Source organism: Colletes gigas, unplaced genomic scaffold, assembly GCF_013123115.1.
Source record: "Colletes gigas isolate AHSC1104 unplaced genomic scaffold, ASM1312311v1 Colletes_gigas_Sc00019, whole genome shotgun sequence".
Lineage (NCBI taxonomy): Eukaryota > Metazoa > Arthropoda > Insecta > Hymenoptera > Colletidae > Colletes > Colletes gigas.
In genome coordinates this window covers 4,746,237-4,770,199 of record NW_025106648.1, presented here as the reverse complement: position 1 = coordinate 4,770,199, position 23,963 = coordinate 4,746,237, and the positions used below count along the sequence as shown (strand labels likewise).

Here is a 23,963-nt window from a genome sequence, read left to right as displayed (position 1 = left end):
TGTTAGATGAGTTTCTGATATAAATCTGAAGTCGAATGAATATAGATATATATAAGACAAAATGTATGTTTGTATAAATTAATAACCTTCTGTTTCTTAAAATGTACCAATGGTACCTGAGTCCTATGCCTTTAATTTAAGTACATGTAGTACATATTTGTTTAAAGTATGCAAGAATTTTTTGAAAATATGTTAATGTTTATTCCTCAAAGTAACTGATGCATAAATTAATTACGTTTTATAACGCGCAATAAGTATAATACTTGCAATATGTTTGAATATCTACATCTCATAATGGTTGGATACGCACAGTTTTATGAATGACAAAATAAACTTATGTAACTTTAAGTTTTCTTTTAAGATTAGGTCTTTTTTATAATGCAACATTAAATTATATGTTTTTAAAGCAAAATGGTCATATATCCATATTAATATCAGAAATCATGTCTACTTAAATACAAACACAAATGTAATAATTAACTTGCGCGTTCCATTTTATTTGTATAATTAAAAGATTAAAACTAATAGAATGTTCGTTCAGTGAGATCTTACGTTGTATATTAATGTAAGCAATGTATTTTAAGGTATTTAAAGATCACTGTAAAATATAGTTTATGTATTTATGTTCTTTTAGTACATGTATTTTTCTTTTAGTATGAGGTATTAATACTCTATTTCTAAAGAATTTATTGCATTGTCAACAACATATATTTGTAATCTAAACACGTTAATTTACTTTTAGAACTGTAATAATAAACAATTGATGAAATTTCATTAGTTTTACTTTGTATAAATACAAAGTATAATTCCTATAGTACCCTCAACTTCTATTAAGTATTACATCATTATCGTTCATAAATCGTTCATAAATTTTGTACGGTTTCAAAAATTAAAATTATTTACTATAGAAATGTGACTAACAAAGAGACAGTGCTCATAATGAGTAATAACGTAATAAATGCATAGATCTCACTGTCCTATATTTTTCGAAAAAAATTCGTTTAACGTTTTTATACTTTTCGTGTGCACAAAATATACAGATATGTACAAAAAACTACATCAAAATTCAATACACCGGTAGCATTTCAGACTACATATGTATACCACCTTCGGGGACGCGAGTTCAGATCTTTCCCCTCGGATCAATGATCGATGATTTACAAATATATATCTGTTACATGTTCAATTTATCGTAAAAATGTTACTTGTGCCTAAAATACAATCAACTTCATACGCTATATGGAAATATGGTTAAATACACAATACATTACTAATAATAATTATAAAACTTTGCTAAAATTATATTAAAAGCTTACTGCACTTCAGTTTAGTGACTGGTCAGCTTTGCATGTAACATATCATCGATTTAATTGAACAATTATATGAAAATCAATTAAATGCGGTAAAAATATGTATTTATATGAATAAAAAAAAATCATTGATCTATGGTGGACATCCGAACTCGCGACTTTGAGGCGGTAGTCGGAAATGCTACCGGTGTGTTAATTTTGTATGTAGTCATTTTTTGTACATACCTTATATTGTCTGCACACAGGAAATATAAAACCTTTAAACATGATATTCTCGAAAAATATTGTATAGTGAGATATACACGTTTACTATATTATTATTCATTATGTGAACTAACTGTGTATAAAATTTGAACCAAATTGGTGATCTGTATTACGCGAAGTCCTCTTGTCAATGTCAATGTTGCCAAATGTTTCAGTTGCAATGCAGCCAATATGCGTGACTTGGGCTACTCAATTTTATATAATTTTTTCAACTCTATATTCAAGACGTGACTTTCTGTTATATACTTATTAATTGGGAAGTATAAAATTTAAAAATTGCTGTTTATGTAATTTGTTAAAATGAAGGAAAATGTAATTCATGTCAATACAAATTGGTATACAAGACACCTAACATTAGCGATAACTTCACGTTACATTAGTATTAACAACGGGTGCAGTGTTTGTCATTCGTATATTGTTGGTTTTTAATATTTAAGGTCGCTTAATGTTATTAAAATATGATCTTCCACCATAGATTATTACGCACGTGTATTTGTTTTTAAACTCTACTGTAAATTGTAGTTTCTATCGCATGAAATGTTGACTTTAACCTCAATTTATTAAGTTCTATGTGGACGATCAAGGGAATTATTCATACTAATCTGAAATGAGTGATAATCATTAACTGTGTGCGTGTGCTGGAAGTGGACAAAGAAGTAAAATTTCAACAATTAGTGAGCAATAGTAAGTGGGTAGAACAATATAGAAAGAAAAGGACTGAAATAAGGAAAAGAAAAAGAAACGCGGCACTACTGATAATTACGATTATGTGCAACTCCATCACTTTCGTATGAAACTTAACAGGGAAACAGTGTGGATCATATTGCAGTCATATTCATAATGGATTTTAAATAAACGTAGAGGGTAGAAAATGTCGTTTAGTATCAATATTCGAGCATATATACAATCGCGTTGGTATTTATGTTGACGTATCGTATTTTATCTAACTGAGGGGAAATAGTATTATAGAAATGAAGATGATGGTTATTAATGGTATAAAAACATTTTTTAACTTCTTTTATAATACTAATGTAAGTAATAATATAATATTTTTAATAACGGAAAAAGGAAGACATTTTTCAATATATAAGTATTGAATAATTGCAATGTTTAACTATTAACCAATATTTAAGAATCTTGTTTTTACAATTTTTAAAATTAGTTATATTAAATGTTAATTTTATTTATACAGGGTGTTCAGCTACCAATGGCAAAACCTACATGTCAAAATAACACAAAAATCAAGAAAGATAAAATTATAGACACTTCTTGTTCAAATTATTAATTATTAAAAATACATAAATAAAATAAGATTTCATTCATTTCTTTGTATTATTAGAAAAGGTAGGAAAAAGGTTTTTTAAGTTTTGCATGTAAAATCGAATTTTCTTTAAGATTTATTAATAATGTTTAGAAATGATGAGTGTATATTAGAAAAATCAAGGACTACAGGAGAAAATATATTTAGCTACTTAAATACAATCATACATATGGTATATGTACATAAGGATGTACAATATAGTATATATTTTGTATGGTCAAAACGTGATCAGAAGATTTTAATGTTTTCCATAAAATACATTTGTTGAATATATAACCTTTCCTAAAGGTTGAAAAGTAAAATGTTTTAAACACAATTTCATTATTTTTGGTTTTCATTGCATTTTGGCCTGTAGAATTACTCACTATAAAGATTACCATTAGTTGTAGTCAGACACCTTGTATATCAAAGTTAATCTTGTTCCATTTTGATCTTAAGGTTGTTATAAATTTTGGTTTTGTACAGCATTGATCATAGAGTATTTATCTACCTGATGTCTCTCTCAAATATTCCTTCTTTACATCTAGACTTTGAGAGGTCGAACAAAATTACAGTATTTTCTAAAACAAATTTGTTGTCATATGTGCAGTATATTTAACATTGTTATTCTATTGAAAAATGTGTAACCTATCTTCTTTAAATTTTTGTATAAAAGACAATAAACATTCTCTAAAAAATTCTATGTATTTCATTCTTGATAGCATTCCTTTGATAATAGCTAATTTTCAATTTCTATATTATTCAAATAACTGATTTGAAAATTGTTGAGCAAATTGTTATTCTTTTAAAGTATTGGCTTTATGAATATAAAGTTTGCCCCAAGCTGTAGAATCATATAAATTACATTCACATGTATGGGGTTTTATCTACATAATGAAAAATTCTTATGAATTGGCAATAATTACCACATATTTGTTAACATCTATTACTATTTTTTTGTTTTCTTTTCTTCTAATAAAATTTTTAGTTATTAGGACACACTTTATTTGTTTTATATATTTTTTTAACACATTTCTTGAATATTAAAAACTATGAAATTTTTGTTTTTTAAAGATCTACCTCTTATACTTCTCATATATGTTTCTCTTCATCTGTTTCTGTTTATCTGTCTCTGGGATATCAGGGATAAAAAATATTTTATTGATTTATAAAAATATTATGATTCATTAAAATCTAATAATTATGGATTACTTTCTATAAGAATAAATACTTAATTGCATCAACATACTTTGAACCGATTGAAATTATAATTGTTCTTTGAAAACAAATTTTCGACGTTCTGTAATCTATTAAGGTATTGTCAATATTTAGTATAGGGAATGGCAGTGAAACAAAGAAATTAAAGTTTCATTTAAATTTAAATGAAACGAAAAGTTTTCAAATTTTGGCACGTCACATAGTACAAACGCGAATGTATTCATTACGCGTGCGCAAGCGCACATACACAATGCTGAGGTTTCTTATGTCTGCTGTAGGATCTGTAAAAAAAGATTCACGTGGGGGACCTGTTCAAGATTCGAACTCGGATTTCATCTATACCAAGGGCGCTATACACTGCGCCATTAAACCCCACCGATCTCCCTTATTTTTCCGGGTCCTTTCTCTCACTGGATTCGCCTATAGGAGGCGCTTCCAATAATCAGTACGAAGAAGAACGTACGAGTGAAACGATGTTGTAACTAACGGCCAAAATGGAAGAGCAAAGCGTTCATAGCAGTATCAGTGATATAAATAGTGAAGAGGCAGTTAGAAGTGAGCGTAAGTCTGTCAGTGTTGTCATTTTTTAAAGTTGTGTTTAAGATCCAACATATGATGTTAACGATGCACATCTATTAGGCACTTGCACAAACTAACCCTACCTCACCTTTTATCAAAACTCACACGACAATACTTGTGTCTTATATGTATCTGTCATCCATCCTGATCCGTAGATTAACCAAGATATAATATCCGTTACTTTCGCTATACATTTTCGTATTATGTTTTAAACTTTACGTAGAATGAATTGTCAACGGTTTCTTATAAAGTCGGCCTTGGCTTATTCTCCAAAATTACGTCAGAAACGAACAATTTATCAGTTCGAAGTACCTTTATGAGCTTTTTTTGTAGTATGTATGTTGTATTTTTGTTTGATGTTTACAGTATCGTTATCGTTTACTCTCACGTAATTTAAAGGTTGATCATATGTTTGAATAAATTAGCATCATACAAGAAAATATTACTTGTTATAAAATATCATAGACTCCATAATAATTTTTTTATTTTTTATCGGTATATTCATTTTTGGCAATAAATTTAGTATAATTAGTGACTAGTAAATAAATGTGGAATTCACTTCAGATACTTTTGTGTTCATATATCTTTGTTTTGAATTAGTCATTCTTTATGGGGGGGTTTAAAATGAGAAAGTAGGAGGAACAAGAGGGTTGCTTGGTATCTATTATGTGAAGTGAGATTAGGTATATAACAATAGGCATTTCCTGCAATGCTTGCTGTAAATACAAAAGGATTTCCTTTACTGTCAGTTGTGAGTATTTATGAATTGTCGCTTCAAACTTGTGTTATTCCTTTTAACTATGATTGTTGTTTAAACTTAGCATATTATTTATGTGAAATGTTTCTAATATTTATTTAACGATTTATTATTAAAATATATAATATATGAAAACAGTGTTGCAAAAAGCAATACTGACTTGTATAAATAGTGTATATTGTTGTATGGATTATTGAAATTCTACAATATTGTTTTTTATTATATTTTTTATTTGCAATAATTTAAGCTTATAAAATTTGTTTGATTTTAATTATGAGAATATTCGTGTCAATCTATGTGAGATGTTTGCAAAATTGTTTAAAAATGTTTAGATTGTTTGGTTTAAATATTTTTAATAATATAAATTTGTTTATTCTGTTTGTGAAATTCTGTATCATAAGAATATAGAAAGAATATTCTGCTTGATTTACGATATCCTTTCCGGTAGATTCGTGTTTGTTTAAAGTGTTAGAGCATGCTTTACCATTTCAATGCTAATATAAGTGACTTAGAAAAGAGCATAGAGAATAATAGATAAATCTATCAAGTGTAATTAATAAAATAGAATTAAAATATAGTATACAATAACAAAGAAATATGCATTGGATAGAGAAAAATAAGAATATAGAAGAAATTTTAAAGTTTGAATATAATTTAATTTAATGAGAATTTTTCGAGATTGAATATTTTATTCGTGTTGTTATGAATCAATCTAATTTGTGCTAGGGCATAGGTTTTAAATATTGTGTTTTATCCATTTTTGTGTTAAATAAAATCTGACTTAATGTAAAGCTGTTAAGCCAATAGAGAGGCTGTTATACTTTTAGACCTTTGATGGTTTCTATGATTCTATTTATCAGAAATGAAACTTCAAAAGATAAATAAAGAGTATCACAAACTCGCTGTTTATTCATATATCAGTAGTTGGTCAAGATTCATGAACATTGACCCACAGATAATGACTCATAGAATGCTGCCTAATGGCATTTTAAGTTCAATGACAAATTGCAATTTGTATTGTGAAACATAAGTCGCTAAGTAACAGTAATATGTCAGTGCAGAAATTTATAACATTGTTTACCTTATCGTTCTAATTTCAGCTGTGATTATACCACGCAAAAAAAGGATATGCCTGATCGGTGAAACTTGCGACGATGCTGCACTGGGCGTAGCTGCCCAGCAGTTTTGTGTGCCTGTTCTTAAATCGGAAACAGGTTTAGAATATATAGAAGATACAACATATTGTACTTACTTCGTATTGAAACAATTTGAGGGACCTGAATATGATGATCTTCATAAAAGTGCCCATAGGTTTGTTGAAATTAACTTCATGTACTTTCTAATTTGTTAAAAAATAATCAAAAGGATCTGACTTTTGGTTGTTTTAATTTAACAAATTGTAGAATATTGGGACCGACGGCACTTCTGCAGTTGGCAGAAAGGAAGGACTCGCTACCTAGTATTAATAGACCAATGTATACACAAGCTATGGTAGGCACGGTAGTAGTATTTACTGGATTTAGAAAAAAGGATGAATTGGTTAGTATCAAAACATGAATTTATATTTAATATATTATAAAATGAATTAAATTAAAATTTAGTTTTATAATGTTAATTTTATTATTTCAGACCAAGTTGATCAACATGATTCATAATATGGGTGGAAGTATTAGAAAGGAGATGGGAGCAAAGGTGACGCATCTCATTGCTAATTGTTGTGGCGGTGATAAGTATAGATATGCTGTTACATTTCGGGTGCCTATAATGTCAATGGATTGGGTAACAGCTTTATGGAATGCCAAAGACGATATTTCTAACTATGGAAATAATGAAGATCTGGTAATAGTTTTATTAATAACAATCATTATGTGATAATTTAGTTTTTTCTTATTTAAGTATGCGATACAAATGAAGAAAGTGTGAAAGTATGCAATAGAGTTTTACCAGATTTTTAAATTTTACGCTTAATATGATGAAAACATAATTTTTATACAGATCACAACTTATAAATTAAAACCATTTTTTGGTGCAAAAGTATGCTTCTTTGGTTTCCCTGACGAAGAAAAACGTCACATGTGTGAAGTTCTTCAACAACAAGGTGGTGAATCTACAGAAATTGATGATCCAAATTGTACACATGTGGTAAGTTTATAATAAAATATTTCATAACTAATACATATTATTTGCAGTGTATAATATTAACATCATATACATAAACATCTAATATATAAGAGGACATTAAATTCTTTAGGTAACAAACATAGGAACTCATGAGTATAAGAAATTCAACAATGCATTTGACATGCTACCTTGTACTAAAAATCCCAATTATATCCCATACCACTACACAAAAACAAAACCATTTTCCTTTATTTTTTACAATCCATATACTAATACGATCCCTAAGATGAAAACAACGAATTCTCCACAGTCAAAAAATTTGAATACTAGACGATTCTCATATTTTTGTTCTCCTATGCCACAGTATTTTGGAAATAAAGAAAGTAAATTTAATCACTCTCTACCAGACAATATAAGTCAAGACTCAGCCATTTCAATGGATGATAATTTATATAATTATACAAATTTGACAGACGAGTTTCATAATATGTCTGAATTATCTATAGCACGAACTGATTCTGGCATTGATATGTCTACGACAAAATATCTGCATAATATAATACAAGCAAATGAATTAACTCTGCCACAACAATCTAATTTTCCGGTAACATCTACTATGTTAGATATGCATTCTGCGTTTTCATCCTCAGTAGTACACAATGATAAAAAATCAGAAAATAAAATATCTGATGTTCTTTCAAGTGAAAATATATGTACTCGATCAGAACTACATAATTTGAAGTCATCAACACTATGTAAGAAGAGAATTACTCAACATATAAACAAACACTGTCCTGATAGTGAAGATCATGTCTTGAAATTTTGTAAAAATATACAGTGTACACAAAATTCTTTTTGCCATCAGAGGAAAATTGTAACTCCTAAACGGTATATTAAATGGCGAAAAGTTAAGTCTTGTATTATGATTCACAGAATAAATTCTTCAGACAAATTAAAATTAAAAAGAATGCATTCTCATCCTAATTTATTAAATCAATATGACTCAGAATTCAATGATTCTCTTTTGGATAGTTCACCTACACCAACAAAATGTAATAGAAGTTTCTTAAGTACATGTAAATTAAATTCATCCATTTTATCGAAATTTAATCGTTTAAAATTGTCTCCCATGTTTAAACAATACGTACTTGTTAGTTCGTGCTCCCAAATTCCAGACAATCATAAAAAACAAAAGTATACTCCTTTATATTGTCCTTTTCCTGCACTTGAAAAGGTAGCAAAATTATCAAATTCTGAACATGGCTCAAGAAATAATCTTATGTCACATGGAAAATATACAAAGGTTTCTTCTAAAATTTGCACTCTGAAAGATGATCATATAAAACAGGAGAAACAGGAGGACAAACCAGTATCCTCGGTATCTTTTTTTTTTTTTGATGGGATTTTATAGGTTGTGGAAGTACAGATTAATTGATTGTTTATTTAATTTGTTATAAGAATATTATAAAAATTAAGATGTGAAGTGAAAGTATTCAAATACTAAATACAAACGTAGAAACAAAGTATTTGTTAATGAATGTATGTGTTACATGTAGATCAAGTATAATTTAACAATTTAAATATAGTAAATTGTTATATGTCTTTGTCTTTTTTACTATCTTCGTAACGTATCACTCTATATTTACAGACCTATAGTAGTTACTGTAGGACATTTATATAAGTAGTATAAATCATTAATTCATAAATATTTATATTTTACCTTGCGCAACATATCGTATCACTACAAACTTCCTATTGTAATAGTATTACTGGAACTAACAAAACATTAAGTCTATTATATGTTTCAAATGTATCTGTTGTCTTTGTTTAAACTATTAGGAAAACATAAATTAATTACGTATTAATTGCATATAAATTCTACTTATTTTAGGTTGTGGATGAATCAAATGTAAATGCATTACCGGATTTAGCTTCTGTGAGAGCTCATATTGTAAAAGCTGAATGGTTTTGGACATCTGTACAAAATGAGGGCGCAGCTGATGAGAAGGAGTATTTATTCGAAGATGTAAGTTTATTAAGATTATTGGATAAATTTCTTGTTTAATAGTTTATTTTGTGTCCAGTACTTGGAGTCTGTTTTATCGCCAACTATATCAGCTAGACGAGATAGTCAACAAACTACAACTCCGAGTACAGCGTCTACAAGACGAAAACGTAAACGTTTAGCAGAAACTTTATCTAGTTTGGTTCAGAATGGTGCAGATTCACCAGCCTTGCATAAGAGACGATCCAGTATCAGTGATGCAGGACTTTTAAGTGTTAGTGGAAGTTTCCTTGATTGCACAGCAAGTCCAGATAAACCATTACTCGATGGTTAGTTATTTTGTTCTAAGATACATAGCTTATTATGTCTTTTTTCATGTAAGTCTATTATTTTATTTTTTAAAGAATTTTTATGATTATCACTTGTCATTTATATAATATTTTACTGTCTTTTTAACAGCCCTACTACATCTTCCCTTCCCTTGTGGTTCATGTGTTCAATAAAGTGATATATTTTGCATATTTATCTGTAACATTATTGAACTAACAGTACATATAATCCAAATTTTCCAACTTAATATTGCTAACGATTGGTAATTTGTTATATGAACCATACGAAGGGGAAGATAATATAAAATTGAATTATTAATAACTATCAGATATTCCAGAAGTGGAAGCTGTTAACACAGATACCTCTAGGAAAAATTTATCACCCCGACATCAAGTTTTTTTAGAATTAGTACAAACGGAATCAAATTACGTTGGCATTCTCAGTACAATTATGACGGTAAGAATTCTTTTTTTTTATGTATATTACGTGGAAACGAGATGCGATTTAATTTATCTTTTTAGTTGTTTAAGTCACCATTAGAAGATCTCATAGATACAAGTGGCGAGTTATTAAATGGCACAGAAGCTAAAATTATATTTGGTAATTTTCCACCCATTTATGAAGTTCATAAAAAAATGTTAGAAGAATTAAAATATAGTGCTACACATTGGATGGAGGACATTAGCATAGGTAATATATTTCTGAAGTTTGCACCTGACTTAGTCAAGGCATACCCATCGTATGTCAATTTCTTCGAAAATACAAAGGAGATGCTCGATCAGTGTGATCAAAACAAACCAAGATTTCACGCTTTTCTGAAAGTTTGTCAGACAAAACCTGAATGTGGTCGACAAAGTTTAAAGGAGTTATTGATCAAGCCAGTACAAAGGTTACCCAGTATTAGTTTATTATTAAATGGTAAGTGTGTTAATTATAATTGTTTCGTTAAATATAATAATAATAAAGTTAATTAATATTTGTGACATTGTATAATATGTGTGTTGCAGATATCCTTAAACATACAAATAAAAATAATCCAGATCACAGCGCATTGGAATTGTCAATTAGCAGTATTAAGGAAGTCATGACGTATATAAATGAAGATAAAAGAAAAACTGAGGGCCAATTAGTTATGTTCGACATTTTCAATGAAATTGACAACTGTCCACCGCATTTAGTTTCTTCACATCGATCATTTATTGGAAAATGTGATGTGATGGAACTTAGTGAAGGTTTAAGCGGGCGTGGTGATCATTTAGTTTTGTTCCTGTTTTCTGATACACTTGAAATATGTAAGAAAAGGTCAAAAGCCTTTAATTCATTAAAGAGTCCTAATACAGCAAATGGATTTCATACAGCTAAATTAAGTCAAGGCAAACCATATAAACATATCAAGATGTTATCATTAAGTACAATAAAAAAGGTTGTTGATATACGAGAAACTGACGGTAAGTCAATAATATTGTTAACAATGTTTCAAAATTTTAATTGGATTGTATTATTTAGTTTAAATATCCGTTTTGTTAAAAATTTCCATTATAATCTGTTGGTTACTTTGTTTTTTTACAAATAATAACCACGTATATATAAACTTGGATAGAATTTGTGACAATTTTTATTTATATGTACTATAAATTAATTATACGGTATAAACATTATTTGTTTTGTATATTATATAGAATGTCATAAAGTATTTGCTTTAACGGTGAGAAGTAATCAAGAGTTAAAAGAAAAACTGTTTTCATTTACAATCACTGACGAAGAAGTAAATAAGACAAATTATTTACGGACTTTGTGCAGACAAATGGCTAATACAGTATGCAAAGCTGATGCGGTAAGTCATAGTATTTATTTAACATATGTTCATTTTAATACATTTTATTTCATTATCGTTATACTAATAGTATTTCGTTACTCACTAATTGGCTATGGCTTTATTTTATTTTTATATTTAGGATACGTTCCTGATCAGTCTTGATTCGCATCAGCTTCAAATTGACACAAGTGATGTAGCATTAGGAACATTAAGTAAAGCATTTAAGTAAGTAGTCCAAGGTTAAACTGAATCTGTTGTACAGTTTTAATATTGTAAATGATTGTGTTTCTCTCATAACTTTAAGTACATTTTTTTATTTATTATATGTTACATGTACAAAGTGAGTTATTTAATACTAGACTCTAGAATATATCTTGTTGTTTTTGATTAGGCATACAAGATTTAAAGACAAAAATACCGATTTCGAAATGGTTCATAATATAGTAATAATCATTTTTCCTTAGAGCAATAGTTCTTGAAGTTTTAAGATAATTCAAATTTTTTTTTTAAGAACTTGAATGTGACATACAGGTTTCATTTTCTATTTAGTACAACTTAAAATGTATTCTACTTTTGAATTTTTCAATAAAACTATACGATATGTAGTATAAGAAAAAAAAAAACTAAAAACCATAAAACTTTGAAAATTGTGATTACGGAAAAAAGAATTTTTACGATCCTGTATATATCCTTATTCTTTAAATTCTAGTTTTAGGTAACTCACCTTGTATATTTTTAAATATTAAATTACATCATATATCATGAGGGTAGTACTTACAGTTTTGTAGAGGAATGTTTTAAAGTATACGATTATATTATTTAGAAAAGTTGAAATTCTATTACGCACAATATGGGCAAATAATTAGTATTTAGCATTTCTGTTCTCTTAGATTAGCTTTGTTGCATTATTACTAAGTTTTACTAAACTGTAAGCTCTTAAATGATATTCATATTTAGAATGTTTTGAAGAAATCATATATACAGCGTGTTCTATAATTCATGGTACCATCAATTGGTACCATGTCAGATAGACTTTATGGCTTTAAATAAGACGAAAATCAAAAATAATGAAATTTTGTAGGACACTTCGTTTTCGTGAAAATTGAATTTAAATATCAGTCTAGTATACGTGTACTTAATTAATAACTGATCATTACAGACAGCTGTTGTGATCATTTGTGTACATGATATAATGTCAGAACTTAGGGTAGTATCATAATTACTGTATCTTTCATTAAATTTAGTTTATTATTTTTAATCTAGATATTGTTCAAAGTGTTACCCGATTTCCAGTATGCAAAGTTGTAGTCTTTTAATTAAATTTTTTGTTATATTTGCTTGTTGCGTGCCAGAAGTTTTTATTTGTTCAAGTGCTACGATAGTTTGTTATTTGAAATATGCCAAACGTGTGATGTTATCAGAATCAACTATTCTTTCCACGTTTCGTTGCAGATAAAAATCCAAAGATGTTAGGTTTATCACGACCAATGAAATTAATGCAGTCATTTTATTATTTTAAATAGTTTTTTATTATTCTAATAGTAAATTCATTTTAAATTCAATTTTCTCGAAAAAGAAGTCTCCCACTCAATTACGTTATTCTTGATTTTTGTTTTATTTTGAGTCATACGATCCATTTGACCCAATTTGCATCATGAATTACGGAACACCCTTTACATAAATTTACACAGATATATGTTAAATGGAATTCATATTCTTACGAGCAATACGTACAGCTGTGAAAGGAAAAATATTAGGTGTTCTAAACCGTTTTTCTCCTGTATTGCATGTTAACAAAAAATAATGGGGCGACGACTCGTTTGGTTGCAGGAGCCTATTTCATAATTTTTACCTGGAGTATATGGACCCGTATGTGTTCCTACTCAATAGCATGTGTGAAACCACGTTACATGTCCCACTACCGTCAGTTTTCGCACCAGGCTGATTATATTTTTTTTACTTGCTTTAATCCTTTGTTCCTTGCTTGTTTAGATCACTCGGTTTCATTTCATGAAGTCGAGTATATGTAAAATTAAATTGTTTCGCGAAAACAATTTGATCAGTTCAAGCGTAATATTGTTAATATCAGCCTGATTTAGATCATTAACATTAGTCGATTAAAATATTTAATATATATCTGATTAAAATGTTAGTATATCTTGTAAATCCGTATAACAAATGTGTTCTAGTCATTTCTGCTTTTATTTTATAAAATGTAAAAAAAGGTTGCAGTAATTATTTAAAAGTTTTCAGTTTTAAAATTGAATCCCATTTGCGCGTTCATATATTTACAATGTAGATTGGCAGATATGGCGTAATTATTTTTTGTAGTTCAGCATGGACAAAATTTTATGAATTGTAATTTAGCTTTGGCATGAACATTCAAATTAACAGTTATAGTATAATATTTACTTGAACTGGTTTAATAAGGTTTGGGATTTTTCTTCAATTTTATGTTTGCTAATTCCTTTGTCGGTTGGAAAATTTATTTCCTCCTGTTTATTAGCGTAAACTCTCAAGGGGAATTACTTTATTTTAGATAGTCGAACGAACTTAATAAACTATTAGGGGGAAATAAAATTTCGATGTTGCTTTTGATCTTTCCGCAGAATTAAATATAAATAAATTTTTAATGAATATTTTTCTTCAGGTTTGCATCTCGCACAAGGATGAAAGTTGGCAGAGCGTTTAGTTTTAACAAAACCCCGAGTAAATTGAAAAGAGCAATGTCAACGATGATGTCGCCATTTGGATCAACTAACAGCCTTACTCCAGCAAGTCAACAACTTGCACAGATGCGGCTTGCTAGTTGCAACAATATTAATGTTAGTTGACAGTTTATTACCGCATGTATTCTTCTTTTGCTGTGCTTACGCTTTTTTTTTTTATTTATTTCTCTCTGGTTACTTTCGTTTCACGACAGGAGATTGTTATCTCTTTAATACCATTCAAAATCACTCTTACTTTCTGAAAATCTCTTTTCCAATAATTTCTATTTAACTCGAAATCACAACCGTTTCTGTTTATATCAAGATTTTTGTCCATTCTTGATGAGAATCCGCTTAAATGCATGGCTAAAAAATTAACCAATTTGCTTTTAATATTATTCTTTCTTGTATATATTTTAAGAATATGAGATTGTAAATTTGATATTGTATTCTTGCATATATTTTAAAACATCTAATTAAATTAACATATTCCGTTTTCGTTTGTTCATTTTAAAGCATCATAAATATGCTTAAAAGATTAATTTATTGTACATACATTATAATATATTAATCTCTTATGTTCATCTTAATACATTTTCTAATCTTTTATTTCACGAGTTATATTGATTCATCCATAGTGTGTGTTTTCTTTTTTGCTATGTTTTGTACTGGCACAAGATTAATTGTAAATTTTGTGTTTATGCTGATGCAATATTAATGGATAAATTTTTATTTCCTATCATGTAAGTATATTACGTTATTATAGTGCCTTATCTTACTGGATATTTATTAAATTACGTAGTTTATATAAAACAGTTCATTAACGTTCCATTTAAGAATGTATTTGAAATAAAAAAAATAACCTTTTAACGTCTTCTCTCGTGAAAGGGAGTAGAGAGGAGGGTTAATAGAGTCCTATTTCTCACAGGCAAAATTCATTTTAGGAATGTGATGTCACACAGTGTTTCGACTGGATCAAAATACTTTGAGTCACACATTAAATAAAGCAATCTATATTTATATTGTTAATGAGTGATATCCTTCAAATGGATTCTACAGATGTTGAAAATTTATATTCTTATACGATTAACTTTGCTCTTATACAGGCATTTTATATCGACAGAGTATTTTCGTTTATATTTTTGTTTTTGTTACGGTTTGCAGAAAAAAGCTCAAACAGGCTGGATCTCTTTGTGTATTTTTTATACTTTTTTTTTTTTTGTAAAATATATTTGCACTGATAAAAACTACGTCTACTAGTACTTTTTTCTTCATTACTTTTATGAAATTGCATGATTTATAAATTATCTTTCCTTTCTCTACGAACTATAATTTAGCATAAGTTAGATGTTATTTATACGTTTGAAGTTTTCCTTGTTTGATGATTGTTTTTCATTTTTTCAATTGCTTCAAGTATTTTCTATCAGAATTGTTTATATGAATAGGATACATGGATATTCGTATATCTTTCCAGGAGCTGGGTAATAGTGGTTCAAGTTCGCCATCTAGAGATGATGTTCTAGTAGCACCCATGTCGGTTCAACCGACACGAAAGGCCAAATGCAGTTCCCTCACTATGACTCCATTAAGAAGGTTGTAATTAGTGTCAGAAGCAATGCATTTTTGTTTTTGCTACTATTGCATAACCACATTTGGTCAACTTTCTCATTGTTAATGTGCGTTGAATTTCTTTCATCTTGAGTTTATTTTTCTTCCGAAACATATTTATAAACTCATGTAAGATCCATATACGTAAACTATCTTTCACATATTGGTATAGGTATACCAATATGCGGATGCGTAAGTCGCTTAATTTTGAACGATTCTAGAGACTGGACTTAAATTTCTTATTGTATGTACATTTAGAATATTCTAAAGTTATTATTACTAAATACTATATAAATGTGTTGAAGAAGGTTGTTGCTTCATCTGAAAAAATTTGAATGAAGATTTATGGATAATACGTTGTAACTTACGTTATGGATTAAAATATTCATGTTGGTCAGAGTTCGCTGTAACAAATTATAAAATTTGCATATTTCGCAAAAGCAGTGTCAAGATTGCACTTAATTGCTTTTGATCTTGGATCTTATTTTTTTCGTTGGTATCACTTGTATGTACATACGTTTCTATGAAAAGGAAGTACCTATATTGTTTATCACAATTCATGTTGTATCTAAAGTTTGTAATCAAGATGATTCATAAGTACCTAATGCTAACATAGAATATTATAAAAACGATACTAATAATGGTGTCTATTTAGTGCCTACAGCATTGATCAGAAAGTCGTTATAACAACTAATTTAATGTTTAAGCTTAGCTAATGCATATTTATTAAATTATTCTAGGTTTTGTTTTCCTTTGCATTTTTCTGTGTCGATAAATTGCAAAATAGTCATGCTTGCTACATTTTCTGATCATAAAACAACAAAACATTTTTATCTTGTTCATTATCGATATTTGTTTTGTATAAATCTCTTCATTAACTCGGTTAACTCGGAAATATGAAGTAGACATGCGTATTTGTGACATAAGAGTTGATGCAGTTGAATTTGTTCTATATGTTTCCATAGTCTTTTTGACTTTACTTTGTTTATCCTTCAGAAATTGTTCAGAGGAAGTCATGCAGGACAAATCCGAGCTTTGAAGTGCAGGGTATGATAATGTGCAATTGAGTCATACCTTTTTCTTTGGCGTCAATGAAAAGCCTACATGAAAAAGTAGAGAGGATCGGAAACGTTTATGGAAAGATGAGTTTTTATAATATGATCATAGTGTTGATCTTGGAAATCCACGAATGTGTAAAATATTCATGTAAAGGGCAGACACAAGAAAGATGCCGTCTGTAAATTACTATATATGAATTAAAATGTTCTACTTGCCATGTGCCAACAGAACCACATGTGTTTTATAAGGAAAATGTACATTGCCAGTTATTCTTTAAGAAGTTACAACTATATGTTAACGATGTACCGTATTTAATACCGTATCGATCGTTAATTTTGATATATGACATTCAGATAATTCAAGTGCTTGCCTCAGGAAGACAGATGGAATTGGATTTACAGAAAGTAAAAGGACATTAGATTTCCAGTGCTATAATACAAATCTTACTATGATACACCTTTTATAAGAAATGAAAGTACGAATATTATTTTTGTGCCATTTAATTTTATCGTATAAGGTACATTTAGAATTTATTAGAGCGTTAGAGACAATTTGTGCTCCGTTAAAGAGAAAAAAAGAAATGTGCAACGTTAATTCATTAAATTAATATTAACTATACATTTCTTACATAAGCTTTAATTCAACTGCCATGTTTAATACCATTGCAGTTTTAATTCATGAGTGTAAATTGCAATAATTCACTATGGCTTCATCATCCTCATTATTGTTATCTTTATTCAGATTAATTTGCTTTGATTTTCATTTCTCTCATTAGAATTGTGTACGGTATAGTGCCACTGGAAATTGTAGTTCTGTTAAAAGCAAATGTATATTGTAGTATGTTTATTTCTTTTTTATAACTGTGTAATTGCATTAGAATAAGATTTTCAAAGGGATTATACGATGATATGGTGAAAGAAAATTAGATTTGAAACGCGTTAATATCGAGACTTCTTCTAAATAATCTACCATGTAATATGAAATAGTTGTAAAAAGTCATAATTTATTATAGTAAACGCCACTCGACTGGCATATCGAAGCTATTCTGCTTATACCGATGTCTATTTCACTTTTCTGTGCAACGCTCGAAACAAAAAAGGCAGCGATATAGGCAGAGTGGCCTTGGCAGACTAATTTGCAATGGCGATTACTATAACATTACATTGCTATTACTTTGTTTAATTCTCCAATTATACGCTTATTGTAATTGCTGACTTTATAAAAATTTACATTCAAATATGTAGTTGATCACTTAGATTATAATCTATTCTGATGTCTACATTTCAAATGCATAAATGTTTATGTTTTTATTAAATACGAAGTATATTTCATTAATTCGACCACAGGTCTGAAGTATTCGTATAGCCGTTTATATGTTTTTCAATTATATTAATCGTATATGTGATTTATAATAATGTAAATCTTCTTAAAATATTCGATTATCGAGCAGCGTGAACGATTGTGCGATTCATAATAAATATAAAAATAGAATATTGGTACAAAATCAAAATCACTATTTTCTGTGTCGTAATGTTTTTGGATGCACAATAACTGTTTCTAGCATATTATAATACTATATCTAGAACTACATTTTATCCATAGTATAAAAGAAATATTTGTAAATATTTCAGCTCAAAGAGCAGTTTATTAAAGGAACATATCACAAGATTTGGAAGATATTTGTCATATCGTTAAAAAAAGTGAAAAGCAAATCATAGTTTGAAGTATTTCTCTCGGTAACCACAAAGAATTTAAATAGTTTCTTATTTCGATTGTAAATAAAATCTCTCTGAATATATAAATTTTTCTTTCTCTGAACATTAATCAAATATTATGATAATTGTGGTATGACAAAGTTACTTTTATATTAGTTTAATCATTTTGAAATTTTCTTGCGCAAAGATTAAATTTTGAATGATTAAGTTATAAAATTAATAAAATTTATTTCTGCCATATTATAAAAGAAACATTAAGGTGTCAAATTGTCAGATTTAGTTAAAACTTGTGTCGCAGAAAATAAATATGTGATGCGTGTAAAGGTACAAGAGATACAATATACTATTTTTACACACAAAATATTACCAATCAATACAATAAACAAATTGATCGATTGTATGGATTTAATAGTATGTATGTAACTTGTTGATAATTTAAATATAATATTTGGAAGAGTATTGTTTCATGAAACATAAGCGTCAATTATATTTGAAGTCCTTGTGGATTTAATAATGAAATGTACTCTTTGCAATCTTTTCTCGTGTCCAATAATCAGTTTAATTGCCTTTAACGTTAACGAGAATACAAAGAATTGATCAGTAATATTCTCGTTCAATTGACACGATGATTCAAATTGAAAGATTGCAAGGAATATAAACGAAATGTTGTTAATTCTTTACAAGGATTCACCGAAGTTCGTGCCTCATTAACACTTCTGCAAAATATCTATTTAAGTAATGTGCCTTCTCATGAAAAGGACCATTAAATACAAAAATTTTCTCAATGTTTGGTGTGAGAGATAAGAAAAAATCCATAGATGATATTTTTGTAATTCTTCATTTAGCACTCGAAGTGCGTTCTTGCGCGTAATTACGGATGCTCTGGCAGTACTTCGTATCTCGATTTTTAACTTATATTAGATTTTTAAGGTTTCAGTGTCACCGTTCCAATGTTTGATTTCTATGAAACGGTCTTTTGATCTTCTGACGAGGCGAACAGCATCTTCTTAGCACAGTCCATGGACAAATAAAAAATATAAAAATATCTTACAAAACAATAGAACATTGGTTGCCCAATTTATTTATATAAAGACACATTTGTTAGAATTATTTGTCGTAAAATATGTAATTAATGAGAAAAAAGGTGCACGAAGGTTTTAACTTTTTTGCAGTAATGGCATTAGCAGTGAATTTCAGAAAAGTACCAGTTGAGTTCGGAATTTATTTCTGATATATTTTTATAAAGTCCATGGACTGTGATAAATATCCTAATATTTTATAACTGTCACATGTTTGGTAAATAGTCAATGTCTCGATGTTACGGTCATGGAACTATTTTTACATTTGGACTCGTTGAGTTTTACGAACTAGATGTTCAGCGTCTACTCCCATAAGGACGGGAAAGAGTACTGTATATATTACCGTTAAGTACCATGTAAGTGTAGTATAGCGCAAAATGATGTTTTTTACTACACGCGTAAAAATATTATAATACTTGTATTTTGTGTATAGTCGTTACTATTTATATGATACTGTAATTGATTGTATAAATTTTTTCTTTATTATGTACATCAAAAAGCAAGCTGTTTCTTATCCTCCTCCAAGGTTGCTTTAACATATTTATAATAATTTCAGTTGTATTTGTAGAACGTAATTTACATGGTTTGACAAACGTACATGATTCTTGTTTGGTATATGAATAAATTTTTTAACGAGCAAAGTCGACTTGAGGCACTAAGGAATTACGTAAAGTCGTTTAGTGCCAAATTTGATTAATGAAACAAGAGCAAATTTTAATTTGTCAGGCTTTGAAAACAACAGGAATTCATAGATAATTATAAATTTACTTCATGTTATACGAAAAATAAAAATGTATAAACCAGCTATCAAATTTTTTCCGTTTTAGATTTTGTAGTTTTGTTTTAATATGTGCATATTTGTGTGTAGTGGAAGGAGCAACGTAAAGATATCACGTATACAGGGTGTTCGGCTACGCCTGGAAAAAATTTTATGGCTGATTCTAGAGGCCAAAAGAAGACAAAAATCAAGAATACCAATTTGTTGATGGAGGCTTCGTTAAAAAGTTATTAACGTTTAAAGTTCCGCCTGTAGAATGACAATCTGCGAACAGCTGCGTACGCGTGATAGTGGTTCTCACTTAGAAAACTGTAAGGTTCTCGATACGTCAGTAGGTAGAGTTTTCCATGTTGAGTGAGAACCACTGGGACCAACCTGTTGTGATCGACAAATTGCCGTTCTACAGGCGGAATTTTAAACGTTAATAACTTTTTAACGAAGCCTCAATCAACAAATTGGTATTCTTGATTTTTGTCTTATTTTGGCCTCTAGAATCATCCATTACAATTTTTCCCAAGGATGGCCGAACACCTTGTATAGTAAAGAAATTACATGTCGACCATTACAGCACGATTCTACAACTTTGGATTGGCGATGATTTACTAAAAAAAGTTACATTTTACAAATAAAATGAAATAAAATATTTTTTTAAGTATTCGGAATTCTTTGCATAGATCAAAGTTTGTTCGTGATCATTGTTTCAATCGATGGAAAATAAAATGCTTGCATTAAAATTCTATGCAAATTACAATTCGATATTTCATATCATCAATTTCAGAATCTAACTTAGCTTTTAATACAGTGAAATATAATTATTGTAACATACGTCTTGAAAACTTCTTTCAAGTGTCTTCAACGCTGTTTTCTTATTTAAAGTATATGTATATTCTTATAAACATCTATCACTGTATATCGAGAATGAAATTTAATTCACGTATTTAATAAAAAGAAAATTTTTTAATTGTTCAATTTTGCAATCATTAATTTTATTTGAAAAACGAAACGAAAAATAAAATCTACGGTAACGAATGAATAAAATTTTCAATCTATTCGATATTTATCTTAACACTGAGATGAATTTCAATTTTTGTGCGTGGAACATTTAATTCAAATATTAATTTTATGATATCAATTTTACTATGATCTATACAATTTTACTATGACACTGATGTATTATCATTTTAGCTACTAATCTTTTGAACAAGTTCTTTTTACAGAGTATAGAAGTATAGAAGAATAGAATTGGAAATGGTATATGGATTTGATCTTAATCGCTTTTAAGGAAATATCTATTTCATAATTAGTTATTTATTATCTGATTTTATGTTTCAAGAAAACATCTCATATTTTTTTGTTTTGTATGAGTTGTATTTATTGTATGTGAGTGTGTATGTTTTAGGAAAGCATCGTGGGATTAACAAAGACACCAAGAAGATTGTTTCTACAGATTGTGTTAGAATGTAAGTATAAATGTTGTAAGGGAGGTGGGGGTGGAAGGAGTGTGGTACTGAGGAAACGAGTTTCCACAGTACCAGGGAAAGGTTGTAGCAGAGGGCGAGGTTCACCAAAGAACACTGTGGCTTCGATTACTGAACCGTCATCGTCGTCGCCGAAATCCGAAGGCTGGGCTTAGAGGTGGCACCCCAGAAAACGGAGGTCATGTTCTTTCAAAGACTTGACCTCCGTGGGGTGCCACCGGCCGGCCTGTGGATTCGAGTTAGGACAGCCTACGACGTGGTGAAGGCCCAGACGAAGTATCTGGGCCTGACCCTCGACAGCCGGTGGCGCTTCGTCGAGCACTTCGACTGCTTGGCCCCCCCCTAAGCTGGTGGAGAAGGCGACTGCCGCTTTAGGCCACCTTCTCTCGAATATCGGGGGGCCCGATATTGGAGTCCGTCGCCTCTATGTGGAGGTGGTGCTTTCAATTGCCCCCTACGGGGCTTCAGTTTGGGCCCCGGAGCTGGATGCCAGCCGGTGCAGTACGGAGATGCTGCGCCACGTCAACCGTCGGCTGGTCATCCAGGTGATTAGAGGGTATCGCATCATCTACGAGACGGCGACTACTCTGGCGTGTCTCTCACCTCTGGAGCTCCTGGAGCTTGGAGAAATCAGCTGGTTTTCCGGCATTCGAGGGAGCTCCAGGAGGCTGGGAGACCGCCAGAGGAGAGGAGGCAAGCGGTCGAAGCGACGAGGCGCCATGCCCAATAGACCGTTTTGTTCGTGTGGTTCTGTCAACTAATTCAAGCTGGCGGAGCCACACAACGGTCCGTAGCCGCGAGATTCACGTGTCTCCCACTCTTTTCCCTTTCTTAATCTTTCCCCTACCCCTTCCCTATTCTTAATTGGACCTCCAAGACATGAGGCGGCCCGTCAGCACTCTCCTCTAGCCATCACTCGATGTTCCACAGCAGGGGTCCCAGAACTGATCTCTGCGGAACACCGCGTACAACCCTCGTCCGCATTATAACTCCGTCTCGGTAGGTGCAACTAGTCCATCTATCGCTTAGGTAGGACCCGACAATCCTCTTCAGGTACGGGGGAACGCGATGGTGCCCCTATGATCGCCTCCCAGAGCAAAGTTTTGAAGGCGTATATCTAGCGATATCGTCAAAACCACCCCACCCCTTGTCACTGTCATAGTGTCCTCTCCACTGCCTGATCCCTCCCCATGATGACGTCCGGGGATTCTAAGGTGGGAGCGAGGTTGTCCGACTCCATCCTGCCCAGGTAGGCACGTAGCCAGTTTCGAAGATCGTCGGCGGCCCTCTGGTCGTCGAGCTTGTATTTCTGGGCGACTATGACGAGATTTGCTTATCACAGACTCCTAACGCGAGGGACTCCCTCACTCATTCGACTTTCCTCCTCTCAGTCCTTGTTTGGGCGCCAGTTTGTGATCGTACTTTGGCGGTGAGTACGAAGGGTTTGCTTGCCAACCCAGTCGGTTAGCCAGGTTTTGGTTGCGGAGAGTGAGAAAAGTCCTGTACGGGAGGTGATGCTTCAAGATCTCGCCACGTGAATTTCCCTTCGATCGTCTCACCAGAGGACGACAACTGACCTTTTAGATCAAGTAAACGGCCAACCACTTGCTTCCAACATAAAAGCAGTGAGAGAGAATGAGAGAACAAGAGAGAAAGAAAGCCAGTTATTCAATAATTGCGTGGTAGGAGGCGGAAATACATACAATAGAGAAATCTTCGACGTTAATTTTAAAATTTGTGACGAAGCTTAAGACTAATTGACTTAAAATTAAAAGTCCCTCGGCGGATGAATCCCACGACGAATGAATCCCTCTGGGCATCCCTCAGTGACATCTTCC

The 23,963-nt window shown here is 30.6% G+C and overlaps 1 protein-coding gene across 6 annotated transcripts; it reads left to right on the top strand.

The window, feature by feature from the left end:
- Window positions 1-1,825: 1,825 nt before the first annotated feature.
- LOC122400664 (protein ECT2) lies at window positions 1,826-20,335 on the top strand. Of its 6 annotated transcripts, none has more exons than XR_006259372.1 (17): window positions 1,826-2,450; window positions 4,371-4,653; window positions 6,529-6,739; window positions 6,832-6,967; window positions 7,058-7,267; window positions 7,424-7,570; window positions 9,441-9,575; window positions 9,634-9,883; window positions 10,213-10,340; window positions 10,406-10,802; window positions 10,892-11,332; window positions 11,564-11,718; window positions 11,840-11,925; window positions 13,531-13,623; window positions 14,351-14,525; window positions 15,897-16,001; window positions 17,013-20,335. XR_006259372.1 is itself a non-coding variant. In XM_043402236.1 (17 exons), exons 2-17 carry the CDS (start codon window positions 4,587-4,589, stop codon window positions 17,053-17,055), a joined length of 2,784 nt encoding a protein of 927 aa, XP_043258171.1. In that variant the 5' UTR covers window positions 1,826-2,450; window positions 4,371-4,586; the 3' UTR covers window positions 17,056-20,335. The 6 variants fall into 6 exon arrangements, 4 of the variants coding, with proteins under 4 accessions (XP_043258171.1, XP_043258172.1, XP_043258170.1 ...); XR_006259371.1 differs by having other exon boundaries at window positions 15,883-16,084; XM_043402236.1 differs by having other exon boundaries at window positions 10,222-10,340; window positions 15,883-16,001.
- Window positions 20,336-23,963: the final 3,628 nt, after the last annotated feature.